Source organism: Rosa chinensis, chromosome 2, assembly GCF_002994745.2.
Source record: "Rosa chinensis cultivar Old Blush chromosome 2, RchiOBHm-V2, whole genome shotgun sequence".
Classification (NCBI taxonomy): Eukaryota; Viridiplantae; Streptophyta; class Magnoliopsida; order Rosales; family Rosaceae; genus Rosa; species Rosa chinensis.
In genome coordinates, this window is record NC_037089.1 from 77,684,694 (window position 1) to 77,705,864 (window position 21,171).

The 21,171-nt window shown below is 35.9% G+C and overlaps 1 protein-coding gene across 12 annotated transcripts in view; it reads right to left on the reverse strand.

The window, feature by feature from the left end:
• Nucleotides 1–19,059, reverse strand: part of LOC112185062 — a 32,230-nt gene extending 13,171 nt beyond the window's left edge. For 2 of the 12 annotated variants that reach the window (XM_040513919.1, XM_040513918.1), the window contains exons 1-3: nucleotides 18,006–18,020; nucleotides 17,840–17,910; nucleotides 17,421–17,753 (exon numbers count right to left, since the gene is read on the reverse strand). In XM_040513919.1, coding sequence (XP_040369853.1) covers nucleotides 17,421–17,753; nucleotides 17,840–17,910; nucleotides 18,006–18,007 — 406 coding nt within the window. In that variant the 5' untranslated portion in view covers nucleotides 18,008–18,020. Of the gene's footprint in view, nucleotides 1–17,420; nucleotides 17,754–17,835; nucleotides 17,919–18,005; nucleotides 18,133–18,172; nucleotides 18,402–18,789 lie in introns of those variants that run through there. The other 10 variants (XM_040513925.1, XM_040513922.1, XM_040513923.1 and 7 more) reach the window with 10 other exon arrangements.
• Between the last annotated feature and the right edge of the window lie 2,112 nt (nucleotides 19,060–21,171).

Here is a 21,171-nt window from a genome sequence, read left to right on the forward strand (position 1 = left end):
AGCAACGAGGACAAAAGCTCACCCCTACAACAGTGTGGATGCAGGTACTGTGCACTGTAACGGGACAATAGTGGACGTAGCTGGGTGTACAGAATAAATTCGGTAATCCATCTCCCGGAATTGATTCTAAATTCTATTTCTTGAAATTCATATTTTGGAATTTATTGAAGGTTAGCCTAGTGTCAATTTAGTTGAATTCTCATTCTTTGAAGTATGTATCTTTCAAGTGAGCATTTCCATCAAGTTCTGGACGAATGAAATAATTTTTGAAACTCAAAGATTTGCACTTCAAAAATATTTGTAAGCCATCGCTGTGCGTTCATGAAAAACTTTTCAAACAATATGCCTAGCGGTTCTGTAGGATGTAAATTAAGTGTTCAGTTTATGTTTTAGAGACTCGCAGCACTGTGACATGCTTAAGCTGATGAGGTGCAACTTGAGGCATTACAAAAACTATAGTGCAATAGTAAAAAAATTAGAAAAAGGTTTTTCTTATTAAAATAAAAAGATCACGAGACGTGAGATAGAGAATCATTGTGTAAACTAAACCAAATAAGCCTAAGAAACTGCATATAAGATAAAGCTAGATAAAAACAATAAAATGAGCAAATTTAGTTTTGCAACCTACTTAAAATGGTAGCAACCATAAAACATGAAACATTAGGCTTGAAACAGTTATAGTAATATTTTTTTAATTAGTTACCAAGTTATGACTATTTTCTAGTAATTATGGAAGTTTTTCTTTTTTAAGTTAACAAACAATTATGGAAGTATTAAAACTCATCTTTTATGCTCAGAGTCCTCCATTTATAAGTCAGGTTAAATTATGTATTTGAAAGATGATAAATTTTATATACACACCCCTAATTACTTAATGCCAGTGTTCTAAAACTCGGCCGCCCAGGCTGCCTAGGCGCTGGGCGGCAGCTCTCCGACTTGAGTAATGCCAACTCGGTACTATTGGGGGGGCAAAAGTTCGGCGGCCGCCTAGGCAGTTTCAGGCGGGTCTAGGCGGGTTCTGGACAGGTCTGGGCGGGTTTTAGGCAGGTCTAGCGGATCTAGGCAGATCGGATTTAGAAACTGAAAATTTTCAGGGATCAGGAATTCTTCTCTGTTCTCTGTGAAACATGTCTTGGTGAGATCAGATTGCACTCAGAGTGGATCAACTCCGCTTCTAAATTTCTGACCCAAAGTGAAATCGAGAGATAGAGATGGAGGGGGAGAGAGATAGTGTCTTGATTTTGATCCGGCTGCCGGAGAGAGAGAGAGAGAGAGAGAGAGAGAGAGAGAGAGAGGGGGAGGAGCGGAGAGCAGGAAAAGGGAAAAAAATATGTTCTTATTTGTCTTTCCCGTATTCTCTCTCTGATAGAGAATAGATAAGAAGTCAATTAATCTTTCCAATGGCATCTTTTCCGATGTTCCCCCCTTTAAGTCATTAATTATCTTTAGAATCATCAGACATTGGAATCTGAAAATAAAATATGTTATTATTCTTCTTTATGTTGTAAATATTATTTCTTATGTGGCTGTCCACGTTATTAGGTAGGGACTTACATGTAATATCTCAATAGTTTAAACACTTATCATGTAAACCCTACCTCTATATAAGGGGGGCCTCTAAGACTGAATATGATACTTCTCTATTTTCCCCTCATCTCTCTTTATACATTTCTTACTCTCTACAAAGTAAGTCAATACTTTTTAACACGTTATCAACACGCTCTATTCTTTTCTTTAATACTCTATGATGATCCATGAGTTCTTATGGTGCAACTTTGCTGCTTCTAACTATTACTCAAGATCTATGAGTCTTATACTTCAATTTACTTTTTGCTTTTTTTTATTGGCAAGCATGCGTCAATGGTTTCTCTTATGCGTGCTAACTATGGGCCATAATCGTACTCTAGTTGGTTGCTAACTATTAGCAAGCATATATATATAGTTTACTAGCTATGATCTCTAATCGCACTTTAATATATATATATATATATATATATGGTTTCATATGATTCTCTAATCGCATGTTCCTGTATACATATACACACATATATATGAGGTATATGTTGTTAACATAATGGATATATTTTTGCTGTTTCATTCCTTATAGCATATCTGATATTTATTTAATTAAATTTATCTTATATGTTTTATCAATTAAACATACTTAATATTCATAATACAAGTGAACCTGAAGTTTCACTATTGCTACTCGAGCCAGAAGTTTCGAGTACATATCCGTTTGAACCCGAAGTTCAAAAATACGGAATTTTAGAACCTGAAGTTCTAATCATAAGACCACGAACCTGAAGCTTCGTGTATATAATTGCGATCCAATGTTCATTTTCTTTTTGAACCTGAAGTTTCGATATTGATTACTTATTTGTTAAGAACCTATAGTTCTAACACTATACATGGATCCTAACATACCTCATCTTCATTGTGGCAGGAAGATGACGAATTTGGCAAAATTGGATTTTGTCGCCCTTGACATCTCTGGCAAGAACTACCTGTCTTGGGCCCTTGATGCAGAGATTCATCTCGAAGCCCAAAACCTTCGGCCTACAATCAAGGAAGGAAACTCAGCGTCCCTGCAGAACAAAGCTAAGGCTATGATTTTTCTGCTCCACCATCTCCATCAGGGATTGAAGGACGAGTACTTAACTGTCAAAGACCCACTTGAGCTATGGACAAGTTTGGCAGATAGGTTTGCTCACCAAAAAACTGTTGTGCTCCCTAGAGCACGTTACGAATGGTCGCATCTGCGCCTTCAAGATTACAGTTATGTGATAGATTATAATTCTGCCATGTTCAGAATCACCTCCCAAATGAATCTTTGTGGAGAAACTGTAACTCAGGCCATGATGCTTGAAAAGACCTTCTCCACCTTTCATGCCTCAAATATGGTCTTACAGCAGCAATACAGAGAAAGAGGATTCACCAAATATTTTGATCTCATCTCTTGTCTTCTGGTGGCTGAGCAAAACAATGAGCTCTTAATGAAGAACCATCAGTCTCGCCCTACAGGATCACAACCATTCCCTGAAGCAAATGCTACTTTTACTAGTGGTTATGGCAATAGACGTGGTGGAAGGCATGGCAAAGCCCGTAACCGTGGTCATAGACATGGTCAGGGTCGACAAAATGGCCAAGCTCGTGGGGGCTACAACCAGCAGTTGGGCCCAAGGAACAATGCCAAGATTACTAAAGGAAATGGTCAGATGATCAAACCTCATAAAAATGAAGACAGTGTTTGTCTTAGATGTGGTGGTAAAGGCCATTGGGCTCGCACCTGTCGTGCAGAAGACCATTTGGTGGCCCTCTACAAAGCTTCCTTAAAAAAGAAACATGTGGAGACAAACTACATTGACCACTCTGACCCTTGGGATTCATCTGAGCCTATAGACATTACTCCGCTCGATGTCTCAGATTTTTTTGCGAACAATGGAAGCAATTTTGATGATATGACCAGTGGTGGAATTCTTGACGACTACTAGTTGTCAGCCTATGTTTAGGCATTTTTTTTTAATTTTCTCCCTACATTAGTCACCTTTTGTTTAGGCCTCTGATTTTTTTTTTTTAGTTTGGTTTGTTCCTAGCTATTTTGCAAGGAAATAAAAAGAAGTTTTTTTTTTTCTGGATACTTTTTTCTCTATCATGCGGTTTATGATGCATCTAATTAAATTGCATATGTTTTTCATGTGGTCTATGATGCATTAATTAAATTGCATAAGGGACCTCCCTATTTTTTTCTAGAGCTCATTAATTAAATTGCATGTGGTTTATGATGCATCTATTTTTTTGACGTCAAGGAATTATGATGGGTATATATATATATATATATATATATTCTCTCGTACCCAAATGAATGACTAAATTGTTTTTATCTATAAATGATCTATCATATCATGTTTTACTGCCTTAGTCAGACTAATTAATTATTATTATTATCTCTTTTATGAAGGCATGAACATGGATTTTGGATGCTCTCAACTTATGAAGGATGGAGAAGAAATATGTCTTGCTGACAGTGCCACTACACAAACGATCCTTCGCGATCGGATTTATTTCTCCACTTTAACGCCTTCTAAAGCCAATGTGACTACTATCTCAGGTCCTGCAGACCTGATTGAAGGCTCCGGAAGAGCCCACATTAGGCTACCCAATGGAACTCAATTGTCCATTCAAGAGGCTTTATATTCTTCGAGATCCAGAAGAAATCTCATCAGTTTTAGAGATATCCGTTTAAATGGATACCACATTAAGACCACGAATGATAATCATGTGGAATATCTTTGCATTACATCCAATAAAAACTGCCAAAAGCATATATTGGAAAAATTGGTTGCCCTTTCATCTGGGTTGTATTACACAACCATTCAACCAATTGAGGCATACCATGTTGTGAACCAGCAGTTCAAAAATCAACATACATTTATGCTTTGGCATGACCGTTTGGGTCACCCTAGATCCACCATGATGCGTAGGATCATTACAAATTCCAATGGACATCCATTGATGACTAAACATATTGTTTTGCCAAGCAACCCTTGCAAAGCCTGCTCACAAGGGAAATTGGTGGATAAACCATCTTATGCAAAGATAGATATCGAATCCCCATCTTTTCTACAAAGAATTCAAGGGGACATTTGTGGATCTATTGACCCATCTTGTGGACCATTTCGATATTTTATGGTCCTAGTTGATGCCTCTACAAGATGGTCACATGTTTGCCTCTTGTCTACCCGTAATGTGGCATTTGCCAAACTACTTGCTCAGATAATTAAATTACGAGCTCAATTCCCGGACTACTCTATCAAGTCCATTCGTTTAGACAATGATGGTGAATTTACATCTCAAACGTTTGATGATTATTGCATGTCTATGGGAATTGAAATTGAACATTCAGTTCCTCATGTTCATACACAAAATGGTTTGGCAGAAGCTCTTATTAAGAGACTTCAAATAATAGCTCGCACTTTGCTAATGAAAATAAAGATGCCAGTTTCTGCATGGGGACATGCAATTTTGCATGCAGCAGCTTTAATTCAGTTGAGGCCCATAGCCAACCATCAATATTCCCCATTACAACTTGTTTTTGGGAGCCAGCCCAATATCTCCCATCTTCGAACATTTGGTTGTGCTGTTTATGTGCCTATTGCACTGCCACAACGAACAAAAATGGGCCCTCAACGTCGATAGGGAATCTACATTGGTTTTGATTCACCATCCATTATTCGGTATTTAGAACCCATGACGGGTGATACATTCACCGCACGGTTTGCAGATTGCCATTTTGATGAGACAATATTCCCCCCGTTAGGGGGAGATGAGATTGTTCCAAATGAACGTCGTGAATTAATGTGGACTGTACCCACTATATCTCATCTTGACCCTCGTACTAAAGAAAGTGAAATTGAAGTACGAAGGATTCTGCACCTTCAAAATATTGCTAACACAATGCCTGATGCATTCACAGACACAGCAAAAGTGACAAGATCACATATCCCAGCAATAAATGCACCGGCAAGAATTAATGTCCAAATTGGACAAAATAATGTGGCGGCCAATGAGCCATCTGCTGCACGCCTGAAGCATGGCAGACCTGTAGGTTCAAAAGATTTAGTTCCTAGAAAGAGGAAAACAAAGGCACATCTGAATCCTAATAAAGTCGCCCCTGAAGAGAATATTGGGCAAGACATTAATGTCCGATCCACAATTCATGATTCTGTGACTATAGAAGAGGAAAATGACATCGGTGAGACACCAGCCCATGAAGAGGCTCATGTACCTGAAAATAAGGAAATTTCCGTAAACTACGTGTACACCAATGAGTTGTGGGATCGTAGAGATATGATCATAGACAATATATTCTCATTCGCAGTAGCTACTGAAATAATAAAAGGCGATGACACTGAACCTCGCTCTGTTAATGAATGTAGACAGAGACATGACTGGCTCAAATGGAAAGATGCAATCCAAACTGAATTAAATTCTCCAGAAAAACGCAGTGTTTTCGGACCTGTTGTCCAAACACCACCCAATGTCAAACCGGTTGGATATAAATGGGTATTTGTGAGAAAGCGTAATGAGAAAAATGAGGTTGCAAGATATAAGGCGCGACTTGTTGCGTAAGGTTTTTCACGAAGGTCTGGGATAGATTATGAGGAAACATATTCTCCTGTCATGGATGCTATCACATTCCGCTATCTAATGAGTTTAGTAGTTTCAGAAAAACTTGATATGCGTCTTATGGATGTTGTTACTGCATACTATACGGTGAGTTAGATACTGATATCTACATGAAAGTCCCAGAAGGACTTAGGTTGCCTGAGGCAACTGCAAAACCACGCAATATGTACTCAATCAAACTGAGACGATCCTTATATGGATTGAAGCAATCTGGACGAATGTGGTACAACCGCCTCAGTGAGTATCTACTTAAGGAAGGATATGTCAATGATCCTATATGTCCTTGCGTGTTCATTAAGAAATCAAATTCTGGTTTTGCAATAGTCGCAGTTTATGTCGATGACATGAATCTGATTGGAAGTTCTTCAGAACTTGGAAAAACTGCTGAATATTTAAAGAAAGAATTTGAAATGAAAGACCTTGGAAAAACAAGGTATTGCCTCGGGCTGCAAATTGAGCATTTGGATAGTGGGATTCTTGTCCATCAATCTGCTTATACAGAAAAAATTCTGAAGAGATTTGGTATGGAAAAGGCTCACCCACTGAGTACCCCAATGTTGTTCGGAGTCTTGACACTATGAAAGATCCATTTCGTCCAAAACAAGATGACGAAATTATCCTTGGTCCAGAAGTACCATATCTTAGTGTTATTGGTGCCCTTCTTTATTTGGCGCAATGTACAAGACCAGACATTGCATTTGCAGTTAGCGTATTGGCAAGATATATCTCTGCTCCAACATCACGCCATTGGAAGGGCGTAAAAGACATTTTACATTACCTTCGTGGTACAACAGATATGGGTTTATTCTATACAAATAAATCTGTTGATAATTCCACGATTGTTAGATATGCTGATGCATGATATCTCTCTGATCCGCATAGTGGTCGCTCTCAAACAGGATATGTTTTTACTTGTGGAAACACAGCAATTTCATGGCGATCATCTAAGCAAACACTCGTGGCAACTTCCTCTAATCATTCAAAAATAATTGCATCATATGAGGCTGGCCGAGAATGTTTTTGGTTAAGATCCATGATTCGCCACATTCGAAGCACCTGTGATTTACCTTCAATAACTGACAAACCAACAGTCATGTATGAAGACAATACTGCTTGTATTGCTCAGATTAAAGAATGATTCATCAAAGGTGACAAGACTAAGCATATCGCACCAAAGTTCTTTCACACTCATGAGCTTCAAAAGAATCAAGAAATTGCAGTGAAGCAAATTCGATCCTACGAAAACTTGGCTGATTTATTCATCAAATTTCTACCTAAGTGTACTTTCCAGAAGTTAGTGGAAGGGATCGGATTGAGACGACTCTCGAAGCTATCAAGCGACGCATGCAAAGATCAGGGGGAGATTGCAATCAGGGGGAGCATCAAGAAACATGCTACCGAGGACATATGCGCGTTATGCTCTTTTTGTCCTTCGACTAGGGTTATTTTTATCCCACTGGGTTTTTGTTACCTGGCAAGATTTTTAACGAGGCAACAATAAGCGCGTCCAATGCCATCATCAATTGGTGGACATCTAAGGGGGAGTGTTGTAAATATTATTTCTTATGTGGCTGTCCACGTTATTAGTTAGGGACCTACATGTAATATCTCAATAGTTTAAACACTTATCATGTAAACCCTACCTCTATATAAGGGAGGCCTCTAAGACTGAATATAATACTTCTCTATTTTCCCCTCATCTCTCTTTATACGTTTCTTACTCTCTACAAAGTAAGTCAATACTTTTTAACACTTTATTAATTATAATAAGTCTTCATATAATGTCTATCCCTATAAAAGACCAAAAAAATGGATCCCTCACTAGAAAGATTCCGTGTATATATATATATATATATATATATATATATATATATATAAGCTTCTTCGTTAGTAAACTCTGGAAGAGATTCTTTAGCCTTTCTTTTCTTTTGGGTGTCAGAAGTTTTTTTCTTCTGTGTCAGTGTCTCCATCACTTAAAGTATTTATTTCATTTTCATCTTCTTGTGACTCGGAAGATGTTGTTTCATCTTCTGACAACATATTAATGTTATAGTTGAAATAAGAGAGCAAGTCTTCATATTCTAAACAAGTTGTTCTTATTTGGTTTAAAATATGATTTCTTTCTTCAATTGTTGACTGAGGATCCTTATAAATCGTTTTCCAATAGTCTAGTATTTCAACTATATTATTATATTCATCTTGATTTGGTTCTTTGTTTTGAAGAACCATTATATCTTCTGTTCCGTAGAACAGTCTGGGGATTTGGTTATCTCCAGGATAACTCATCACATCTTGTTGTAAAATAAGAGTATTAACTGTTTTAGTTCATTCTTGTATTTGTTCTTTAGTTTCTGTTTTGAGATCTATGTCTACAATTTGAGCAAGAGTTTGAATTTTTTGTTCAATCTTGCTTATTGTATTATTTAGATTAGAAAGTTGTTGTTCAACTTTTTCACTATGTATTTTTTGGTTTTTTGATTGCATATGTAACATATCACAAATAGAATTTACAGTACTAGTAAGAACATAAATATCCTTATTATAATTTTTTGGAATATGTAAAGTATGATCATAATTTTGTTCATCATATAAACATTCTAAAGGTTCTGTTACAAAAAGTTTCGCCATTAATATTTCAAAGATGGTACCTAAAACCGGTTCTCTCTGGTGCTTAAAACCGATTCCCAGAAAGCCTGACAACCACCACTTGGTTTATACGGCTATGTAGGGATATGAGCTTTGAGAGAGTATGGGTTTTATTATGAAATATGAGTGACAAATCTTTCTATAATAATATTTTAGTTCTAACAGATGAACAAGGTAATAAAATAACAAGATAATAGACAAAAAGTAATTTACATAGTAAGAATCCTTACTGGATGGATATGCTGCTTGAGTTTCCTCAAGCTTGAAGCTTGATTTCTATATACAAACTAGAACTTGAGTGGTTCTAGCTCTGATACCACTTACACAAAAGGAGAAAATTTTATTTATATAGCGGAAATGTTTACAAGAGTATGAAGGGATTACAAGGGAAAATCTTGCTGAGAAGGGACCGTGTGTCTAACTTACAACATCACTTCTATATATATACAATTGAGAAGTAACTATGGTTAACAAAAATAACCTAACTACAGTTACAAATTATCAAGTCACTAACCTTGGTTAGGTTAAAGTGACACCTATACAATTTCTACAAACCTCAAGAAGACACCCATGATGATTTTATTAAAACGACAAATTATACTTTATCTTCTGGAATAAAAAATGAACCTATGGACCAACCAAGTCCAACTTATACTAGAAGAGACGATATGAATAAACAAACAGTAGCCCAAAATGGAACTTTGCGATATAATCCATGAAGATGCTGATTATATATTGTCAAAGATGGAACTTTGCGATATATGTCGGTTTGAAGAATACGCTCAAATGTATAAAAAATACTATTTTAAAGTAAGACCAGAATCAAGCATATACTGGTTAACACAATTTTTTCATAAACTCCCTAACCCATGGGATGCATTAGCATTAAGAAGTTATCCTGACTTCTTAAACAGAATAAATAAAAGTGATACTTTAGGCTTCAGAATAAACTTTGTTCTGAGACTTATTACTGAAAAATGTGTAGAAGTTAGAGCTAAAAAACAGGTAAAAAGCCAAATTAGCAATGATGCAAGAGGTAGAAAATGTTGCGAAAATATACTTAGAAAAAATTGGAAAATTGGCTGTAACCCACAACCAAGATCTTCGAAAAAGAGACGATATAAATGGAAGCCATTTAAAAAGAAAAAATTTTCAAAAAAGAAAAAGTATATCAGAAAGAAAAAGCAGATAGGGAAAAATCCTAAGCATAAAAAGTGCAGATGTTATATTTGTAATAAAGAAGGACATTATGCTCCAGAATGTCCTAGAAAAGGAAAGAATACCAAAAAGATGGTCAAAATGGTTGAATAGAAATATTGTTAGGAGAAGAAATCTCTGACGATGAAGACATCCTTTATGAGCTAGAAACTGAAAGTGATAGCTCAGAAGAAGAAGAATTCATCTTTATGCTAAAAGAGCATATTGAAGAAAATTCTGAAGAAGAACTTCAGAATATAAAATTAAAAGATGTCATTAGAGAAGAAATAAGTTTTTCTAATGAACAACTACAGACTTTAGAAAAAGCTAAATACTCAATAAATAAAGATGCTATTTATAAAAATTCTAGATTTCAAATATTCTCTCATAGAATATTTGAGCAATTCAGTGGAAACACCACAGCTCAATATACTGAGGAAGGAACAATGGAAATCCCATTATTTGATAAAAAGAGAATAGAAAGATGGAGGAAAAAACATCCAGAAATAAGATATGTTCATATTGGTCTAATCCAGATCACTATAACTGCATTGTTTAGGCAAGGTTTCGATACACCAATACTTGCTGTAGTTTTTGATAAAAGACTTAACAATCCGCTCCAGTCAATGATTGGAGGTATTCAATCTAATCTGGTAAATGGAATAGTTTGGTTTAACCTCAAACCAAATTACTTTATTTCTATAACAGATAGAAATATTGAAAATTCAATAAAAATAAAGATTCAACTTAAAAATTTAAGTATGGATCAGAACTCCCAGGATTTAGCAATCCATTGGAGAACCATTCATGAGTTAACTAGGCTCCCTCAAACATCAGTAAAAGAATTAGATAGAAATATTGTTGAATTGTTCGAACCAAGACCCTTCGACACTGAAATTCAACCAACATTATTATGTTGGAAGCATTTAGAGATACCAAAACAATGGTTATTCAACAACTTTGTAGGAGAAAGTCTTAGTAGTAGCAAACCAGCTACTATAGAGTTTCAATCCTCTGGGAACAATCTCTACTTTAGAGACAAAAGAACACAAAGTCAAAAATGGCTAGAATTTCCACAAAAGGGAAAGTCAAAATTGCAAGAAAATAAGCCACTAGTCATAAACAATGATAATGACTTAACAAGGGAAAAAGAAGAAGAAGAAGCTATTGCACTAAAACAAGTGCAAATCTCTATCATGCCGGGGACAAGCTATGAAAAAGAAAGAAATGAAAATAAATAAAGAAATAATAAATTTTTTTGAAATGTATTACATTCCAACCGGGAATGAAGATATTCTTTTTGCCCCCAGCCAAGGGAAAAAGAGATATACATATGTTTTAGGAGAATTTAAATTTACAGGCTATAAACCATATAGTCTTTGTTCAATAATCGATACAGGAGCAACAGTCTGTGCATGCAGACCTAATGCTCTACCCTCAGAAAAATGGACATTAATGAAACATCCCATTAATGTATCAGGTATAAAAGGAAAAGATATAAAAATTGAACTTAAAGCTAAAAAAGTAGCAATATGGTTAAATGGTGTTAAATATATAATACCAAAAATTATAGCTTTTCCAGAAATGAATGGAGATGTGATATTAGGTAATAATTTGACATTTGCCTACTATCCTATTATTCTCGACATAGGATACATAGCCCTAAATGTAAATAATATTAAAGGTGAAATACACAAAATTCCATTCCTACCACAACATAAATATAAATGTCACAAAGGTTTCGCGCCCAGCCAGCGTGGTGACCACCAACAAGAAGAAATTACCGAACTTGAAAAGGCAAATCATGCAAACTTTACTATTGAAAAAATAGACCACACACAATTAACTATTGAACAAATTGACAATACAAAACTTCACGTACTTAGTGAAACACACTGGGTATATAAAATTTTAGAAGAAAACTTTAGTGAAGATCCATTAAAACTCTGGATAAAAAGTCCAAGATATTGTGCACTTAAGCTTCGAAATCCTGAAGTAATAATACGGGTCAAACCAATGATCTATACCAAACAGGATATTAATGAATTTGATATTCAAATAAAAGAGTTAAAGGAAAAGAATCTCATAGAAGAAACTATGAGTCCACACTCTAGTCCTGCATTTATGGTAAGAAACCATGCAGAAATTAAAAGAGGAAAAGCACGTATGGTAATCAACTATAAGCAGTTAAATGAACAATTAGAGTTCGATGGATACTTTATCCCTCGAAAAGATGTTTTAATCAATCAAACCAAAGGAGCTAAAATCTTTAGTAAATTTGATTGTAAATCAAGATTTTGGCAGCTAAAACTAACAGAGGAGTCAAAACCATTGACTGCCTTTAGTACTCCATGTGGACACTACCACTGGAATGTTATGCCTTTCGGGTTAAACATTGCCCCTCAGGTATTCCAAAGATAGATGGACAGTGTCTTTAAGGACCTTAAAGATTTCTGTGTTGTCTACATAGACGATATCTTAATTTTCTCTAAAAACAGAGAAGATCATAAAAAACATCTTCAAATTCTGTGTAGTAAATTCCAAAAACATGGGATTATACTATCACCCAAGAAAATTGACATAGAACAAGAATCTATAGATTTTCTTGGAATAACTCTAAATCATTCCGGAATAAAGCTACAAGAGCATATAGTCTCTAAAGTGAGAGACTTTCCTGAAAAGTTAACTGATAAAAAACAATTACAAAGTCTATTGGGAATTTTAAACTATGGAAGAAGTTTTATCAAAGGATTATCTCAAAAAGAGATCCCTTTAATAGAAAAATTAAAGAAAAATAAAGAATTTTGTTGGACAGAAAAAGATAAAAGAATTTTAAGGCAAATTAAACAGGATCTAAACAAATCCCTGAAGTTTATTTCCCAAAATCAGGAGACAAACTAATCTTAGAAACAGATGCTTCAGATAACTGTTGGGGATGTGTATTAAAAGCAATTCCTGCAGAAAAATGGGAAGAAAGAATCCTCCCATGTCTGAAAATAAAATAAGAGTTAGGAAACAACCTATTCCCAAGAAACTTCAAAAAGAAGAATTAATATGCGGATATAATTCCGGAAAATTTAAACCAAATGAGATTAAATACATAATCTTTGAAAATGAGCTCTTAGCCATAAAACTTGCTTTAAAAAGATTTCATATTTATTTGGCCCCTGAGAATTTTATCATCAGAACTGACAACCAAGCAGTTCGTGACTTTCTTATTAATAAAAGAAATATATTAGAAGGAAGAATATTGAAATGGTATAATCATATTGCAATGTATACTTTTGAGGTAGAACATCTCAAGAGTTCTAATAATTTTCTTGCTGATTATTTAAGCAGGTATGGATAAAGACAAGGAGATAATAGATCCATCTAACACAAGATGGATTACTATTGCTAAAAAGGAACCAGCTCAAAGTTCTTCCAGGCCAACCCAGCCTCAGCAAAGGCCAAAACAGCCTTATTTTCAGAACAAAACTAAACCAGCTTATATCTGTTATGTTGTCTTTGAAGGATTCCAAACAGGCATCTTTCACAGTTGGGCAGAATGCTGTGCTGCGATAACCAGATATCGTGGAGCATTTTGGAAAGGTTATACTAATGTTGATCTTGCTGCATTAGAATATCAAAAGTATATTGCATCAAAATAAAAATGTCAAGTACAAAAAACACAAGACATTGTGGCTCAATCATCTCAATCAGAGGTGAAAGATTTCTACAATCTAGGCCTTCCTGGAGAAATTTATAATTCAGTAAATGGAGGATGGAAAGCCCATATTTCAGGAATCAAAAAAGATTTCAGAGTGCAGCTAACCCAGCTGACAACTCAAGCCTCAGATCTAGTAGCACAACTAGACTCTGAGAAGGTAAAAACTTCAAATTCAAACATGCCAGCCTCCAAGTATTAAAACAAATAAATTGGAGTGAAGATTTTTCACTTGAGAAGATAACCAGTTTTCTCCAGTTGTCAGAACTGTTGGATGATATTATTGATCCAACATTTGAACAGATTAAAAGGATCTGTCTTTTTGAAAAAACAAAAAGTCATCTTCCTGGACATATTTTTTCTGATATTTATAACAAAATCCACGATCATGAGCAGATAATTCAATATCTGTTTATGGAATATTTAGAATCACTGAATATGAAAGAATTTAACCTCCCAAAACTCAGTTTCATCATAAATCATGATGACTGGGAACTAGCAGCAGTTGAATGGGAAATAGTTAACCAGATTATTTTCCGAAGCTTAAATACTGATGAAATAAAAAAATTTCCTCAGTTCATCAAAACAATGGTGTATCACGTAACCAAAAGCTACCGGCTCTCCAAATATTTAACCTTCAGCATTGTAAGTACAATTGGATGGAGAGAGAGAAAAGTTCTTCCAACCATACCAAATATGGTTGTTGACAGAGACAGAGGATCATCAAGTTAACCAAACTATGGTCCCCAATGAAGAAGTTAATAGGGTAATCAGCACCCTAAATTTAGAACACTACGCAACTAAATGTGGAGCTCAACTGAAGCAAGTTGCAGAAGAGGTCAGACAAAGTAATCTGCTTAAATTGACCGATGGAAAAAGAATTTTTGTCACCCATATGGCAAGCAGCTATCAGCCAACTCCTGAACAACAGAAGGAGGCCGAAGACCTGTTGGCTACCATAGCCACAGATGTTACACAAATAGACATCCCTATAATGTTGGCACATGAGATTAAAGAACTAGCATATCTACAGTGCCCAGACGATGCCAATTCCAGCTCAAACCAGAGTATGGGATTAGATGACATGGGCTACCACAATCTGGAAAACGCTATGGAAGCATAGGGGGACCCACAGATCCATACCGACAGAAACGACAACAAGATAAAAAGTCTACAGTCGCTTCGAAGGCGGTAGAGGTTTGTAGAAATTGTATAGGTGTCACTTTAACCTAACCAAGGTTAGTGACTTGATAATTTGTAACTGTAGTTAGGTTATTTTTGTTAACCATAGTTACTTCTCAATTGTATATATATAGAAGTGATGTTGTAAGTTAGACACACGGTCCCTTCACAGCAAGATTTTCCCTTGTAATCCTTCATACTCTTGTAAACATTTCCGCTATATAAATAAAATTTTCTCCTTTTGTGTAAGTGGAATCAGAGCTAGAACCACTCAAGATCTAGTTTATATATAGAAATCAAGCTTCAAGCTTGAGGAAACTCAAGCAGCATATCCATCCAGTAAGGATTCTTACTATGTAAATTACTTTTGTCTATTATCTTGTTATTTTATTACCTTGTTCATTTGTTAGAACTAAAATCTTATTATAGAAAGATTTGTCACTCATATTTCATAGTAAAACCCATACTCTCTCAAAGCTTATATCCCTACATAGCCGTATAAACCAAGTGGTGGTTGTCAGGCTTTCTGGGAATCGGTTTTAAGCACCAGAGAGAACCGGTTTTAGGTACCATCTATGAAATATTAATGGCGAACTTTTTGTAACAGAACCTTTAGAATGTTTATATGATGAACAAAATTATGATCATACTTTACATATTCCAAAAAATTATAATAAGGATATTTCTGTTCTTAGTAGTACTGTAAATTCTATTTGTGATATGTTACATATGCAATCAAAAAATCAAACAATACATAGTGAAAAAGTTGAACAACAACTTTCTAATCTAAATAATACAATAAGCAAGATTGAACAAAAAATTCAAACTCTTGCTCAAATTGTAGACATAGATCTCAAAACAGAGACTAAAGAACAAATACAAGAATGAACTAAAACAGTTAATACTCTTATTTTACAACAAGATGTGATGAGTTATCCTGGAGATAACCAAATCCCCAGACTGTTCTACGGAACAGAAGATATAATGGTTCTTCAAAACAAAGAACCAAATCAAGATGAATATAATAATATAGTTGAAATACTAGACTATTGGAAAACGATTTATAAGGATCCTCAGTCAACAATTGAAGAAAGAAAATCATATTTTAAACCAAATAAGAACAACTTGTTTAGAATATGAAGACTTGCTCTCTTATTTCAACTATAACATTAATATGTTGTCAGAAGATGAAACAACATCTTCCGAGTCACAAGAAGATGAAAATGAAATAAATACTTTAAGTGATGGAGACACTGACACCGAAGAAAAAACTTCTGACACCCAAAAGAAAAGAAAGGCTAAAGAATCTCTTCTAGAGTTTACTAACGAATAAGCTTTTGAAGAATACTTGAGAAACACTCAAGAAGACACCCATGATGATTTTATTAAAACGACAAATTATACTTCATCTTCTGGAATAAAAGATGAACCTATGGACCAACCAAGTCCAACTTATACTAGAAGAGACGATATGAATAAACAAACAGTAGCCCAAAACGGGACATATATTTATCTAACTCATATATCTTTAATATATATATATATACGGGACCTTTCTAGTGAGGGATCCCTTTTTTTGGTCTTTTATAGGGATAGGCATTTTTCCCCACTTTTAGATCATATTTTCACATCTTAACCGTTCAGTTTTTAGGTCCTAATGTATAGATCACTTCTGCAAATTTTCAGCCAAATTGGTGATCGTTAAGGCATCCAAAACTTCAATTTACCATTATAAACACGAACAGTTCCGGTTTGACAGATTCGATCCGTTCGTGTAAATTGCTGTTTTTGATGCCTTAAAAATCACTAATTTGGCTGAAAATTTGCAGAAGTGATCTATACATTATGACCTAAAAACTGAACGGTTGAGATGTGAAAATATGATCGAAAAGTGAGAAAAAATGCATATCCCTATAAATGACCAAAAGAAGGGATCTCTTAGTGGAAGCCCTCTATATATATAGAGGGCTTCCACTAAGGGATCCCTTTTTTATAGAGGACTTCCACTAAGGGATCCCTTTTTTTTGTCATTTATAGGGATAGACATTAGATCAACTCTTCCATCATATTTTCACATCTTAACCGTTCAGTTTTTAGGTCCTAATATATAGATCACTTCTGCAAATTTTCAGCCAAATTGATGATCGTTAAGGCATCCAAAACTGTAATTTACACGAATTGACTGAATCTGTCGAACCGGAACCGTTGGTGTTTATAATGGTAAATTGCAGTTTTAGATGCCTTAGCAATCATCAAATTGGCTGAAAATTTGCAGAAGTAATCTATACATTAAGGTAAACTGAACGGTTGAGATGTGAAAATATAATTGAAAAGTTGGTCTATTGCTCAATCTCTAGAAATGATCAAAAAAATGGATCCCCCCATTAGAAAGGTCATGTGTGTATATATATATATATATATATATATATATATATATATGTGTGAGAGAATATATTATAGAATTTTTTTCATTATATTGATCAATCATGAGTTTCCGTACCTGAATGTAAAAGTGCTGGAACTGACTTTTTTGGCCCGAACTTTTCTTCCAATTTATTCCAAGCCTCTCTAGCCGTCTTCATGCCAGTTATAGAGGACTCAGAATCATCCCCGCAAGATATGTGGATAGCATGCAAGGCTTTGGCATTTCTTTTCGACCAATCCTTGTCTTCTGGTTTTGGATGTTCATTTTTGCCTTCTATAAGGTCCCACAAATCTTCAGCCAACAAGTATGTTTTCACCCGAAACCTCCAGTGCTCATAGTTGTAATGGCTAAGAGCTTTAAGATTAATCATTACACTAGGGACTGCTGCGGCTGCCATGCTCTCCATATCTGTATAGAATGTAAAAGGCGAGTTTCGACATATATATGTCAAATACATAAAAACAATAATAAAATGAGACTAAGTACTTACTCACAGATCAATTCTCGAGATTGGACAATCTTTAAAATGCAGTAGCTTGCGAGTTCACGGATGCGTATCAAATACCTACATATCTACAGCACGTGTTAGTTTACAGATCTTATGTGAAGCAAGTAAACAAAATATAAAATAAAGCACCAAAAACCAAGTTGGTTCAATACATTCAGCAATATTTCTCGGTTGCTTTCTTTGTTTATAACTTTATAATGGCCGAAGACTAAGAAGATCGATTAGTATGGATGCATGTAACCCTACAAATAAAATAAAGGAAGCTGGATCCCTTCTGATCCCACCATTTGCAACTGAAAACAGGGAGGAGGTCTCCTACCTCACAGATAATCGGAGTTGAAGAATTTAGATGGGTTGAGACTTGAGAAAAGAGTGAGGAGTCTTTGTATTCAAGCTCTAGTGTGTGTGGACTATGCGCTCTCTCTGCCGTGGGCCTGTGGCAATAATCGAGAAGGCTCTTGTCTCTTTGAATTTAAGGTCGTGTTGGTCGTGTAGACTTTGTGGGCCTGTGGCAATAATGAAGGAGGCTCTTGTCTCCAGCTACCCGTCTAGCAACAGTACGATGACAAATCTTAAACAGATATGTGTTTCCCATGTGACTACTGTACAAGATTTTTTTTTATCTGATGTTGCACGGCACATACATATGAATCTACAGTACGTGTTGGTTTATTCATTTTATACGAAGCAAAATAAATAAATAAAACCACAAAAAATCAAGTTATTTAAATGCATTCAAAACTATTTCTTGGCTGCTTTCTTTGTTCATAATAAGAAAATAGCAATTAAAAAAAAGAGACTTGGCGAAAGTAATAAGAAGATCGATTCATATAGATGCATGTGAACGCCCTAAGTAAACTGAATAAAAACAAAGGAAGCTTGATCCCCCGTCTGATCTAACTATCTGCAACTCAAAACAGGGATAAGGTCTTCTACCTCACAGATACTCCGAGTAGAACTTGGCCGCCGAAACAGTGTGAAGAATTTAGATGGGTTGAGAAGGAGTACTTGAATTTAAGCGCCAGGCCAAAGATCAACCGCCGAGGAATTTAATTTTGCAGAAGATGTTGGGGAAGAAGAATGAGTGGAATTGGCAAGTTTGGTTGTGAAGTTTTAGTACTGTGGACCCATGTTAACTCTTGTATATGGATGGTTTTTGTTTCTGTCGAAGGGTTTAAGCTCTAGTGAAGACTTGCTTTTTTCTGCTTTGAAATAATGAAGGCTCTTACAGAGTTACAGTCTTACCTCTTGCTGTCTAGCAACAATAAGATATTTATAAATTAATATGACCCAAATTTAGGGTCATAGAATAAAACAAAGACCCAAATTTAAAAAATAAAATATGATCATAAAGTAATAAAATATGACCCAACTTTATGATCAAAAAATAGTACAAGGACTACTTTTTAGAGCACAAAAAAATCTATGCTAAAAAAAATATTTCGTCTCGTGGACAAAAGTCTAATACATTGATTACAGCTGTGATGGATGTGAACGTACTAATTGAAACTGCAATTGAACAAAAAGTCCACTTTTGTAACAATTTTTCAATTCAACACTCGATGAAAGAGGAGACTCTGTATCCTATATGTGCCTATTTGCCTTGTTAGTTCACTTAGTTATTACATTACATCGCATACTCCCATCCTATATGGATCAAGATGGGATGATTGAGGTCAGATTCTAGATTTAATTTAAACAAGTTGTGATTAAAACAAAAGCCAGCTGTAGGTGCAGGTGCATCGATGAATAATTAATTACTTGAAACTCTGAGTCTTTGTCTCTGATTATTTTTTTATTTTTTATTTTTTAATAGAAATTGATATCAATAGAATCAATAGTCAAAATAAGGTCAGAGTCTACAAACCCTCAAATAAGAAATCCGGTAAGTAACAACCGGTACAACCTATCTAAGAAATTGCAAACAATTAAGTTCTAATAAGTGCTTGCTTTATGCAAGCCTACACAAGAAAGGATTACCTCGTATTCTAAGGAAAAGAAATCATTCAACTAGTCCCTACCTGCTAATCACGCAATTGTGGTACAAGCAAATAACTAGAAACGTCTTAGAAAACTTATAGAAGCCCTCCCATCTCACACAGGCTTGAAACCCGGAAAAAATAAAGACTATGCCACAACTAGCTCCTTTCCTTTCGGATTAGAGCTGGCAGGAGCATCTGCACCATTCAGATTATTCAACAGACTCTTCTAGGCAGACTTGCGCTTCCCTGCACCATCTACCTTCACAGCTTTCTTCTTTTCAGCGGTTCCAGGTGGGAGTTTGTTTTTGCTCCCCACCGGTCTCCCTCTCTTCTTCTTCACCTTGCCTTGATCATTCTGTGGCATTGCAACCAAACCCATATCTGCAGGTTCTAGAGTTTTTTTTTCCCACTGCCAAGCTCAATTTGAGTTTCTTTGGAGATATGGTGAGCTCAGCCTCAACCCTAGCCCGACGCTTGCCTGTCAAAGTTTCCACCATACTGTTAGAATCTCCAATCTCTCTAATGCTCAGCTTACGACGTGGTTTTTGCACCAAGTACGTAGGGTTACACAAAAGTTGCTCCGGGATCATCCTTGGGAGTTGAGTTTTGAAGGTCAAGCTATGCCCATTGAATGAAACCCTAGGAGTGAAAGTAGCATCATGACTGCAACCTACAGAGCTCGACCCCTTACCCAAGCCGTCAACCCCAACTTGCATGATGTCGGTTTGCACCACCGCCGGCGTGCCCAACACTATACGCTCTGCATCCTCATCTTCCTTATTCAGCGCTTGCCCCGAACACGGCAAGCCAACATGCGTGACCAAGCCACACACCCCACATCTTCCAAATAACTTATCATACTTAAACTTGCACAAGAACTCTACCGTATCCTCCACCCAATACCATAGTTGAAAAGATAGTGGCTGGATCAGAGGAATCTCAACCCGGATACGATACTTACCAACCTTCTTTCCTTGCTTATCAATCTCCTGAAAATCCCCCAAAAGTATACCCAATCCTCGTCATCACCCTTTCGGATCTGAAAGCAGGTGGAACACCTTGCAACGTGATCCAATAGGAGGACTTCACCAACGGTACCTTCTCAATTGGAATAACCCCATCATATTTAGCCAAAGCCACATGAAAATGGTTAAACCCCCATGGCGCACCCCTCCAAACCCTAGCCTGGTCTGTTGGGTCCGAAAAAGTAAACAAAACCCTACCTCCTTCAGCCTCTTCGACTTGCAATGTCCCATTCACCCTCCATGCAGATCGAAACATACCTAGGAAGGAGCGGACCTTGAACTCCCTGGTAGTAAGAAGTTTCCCAACCATA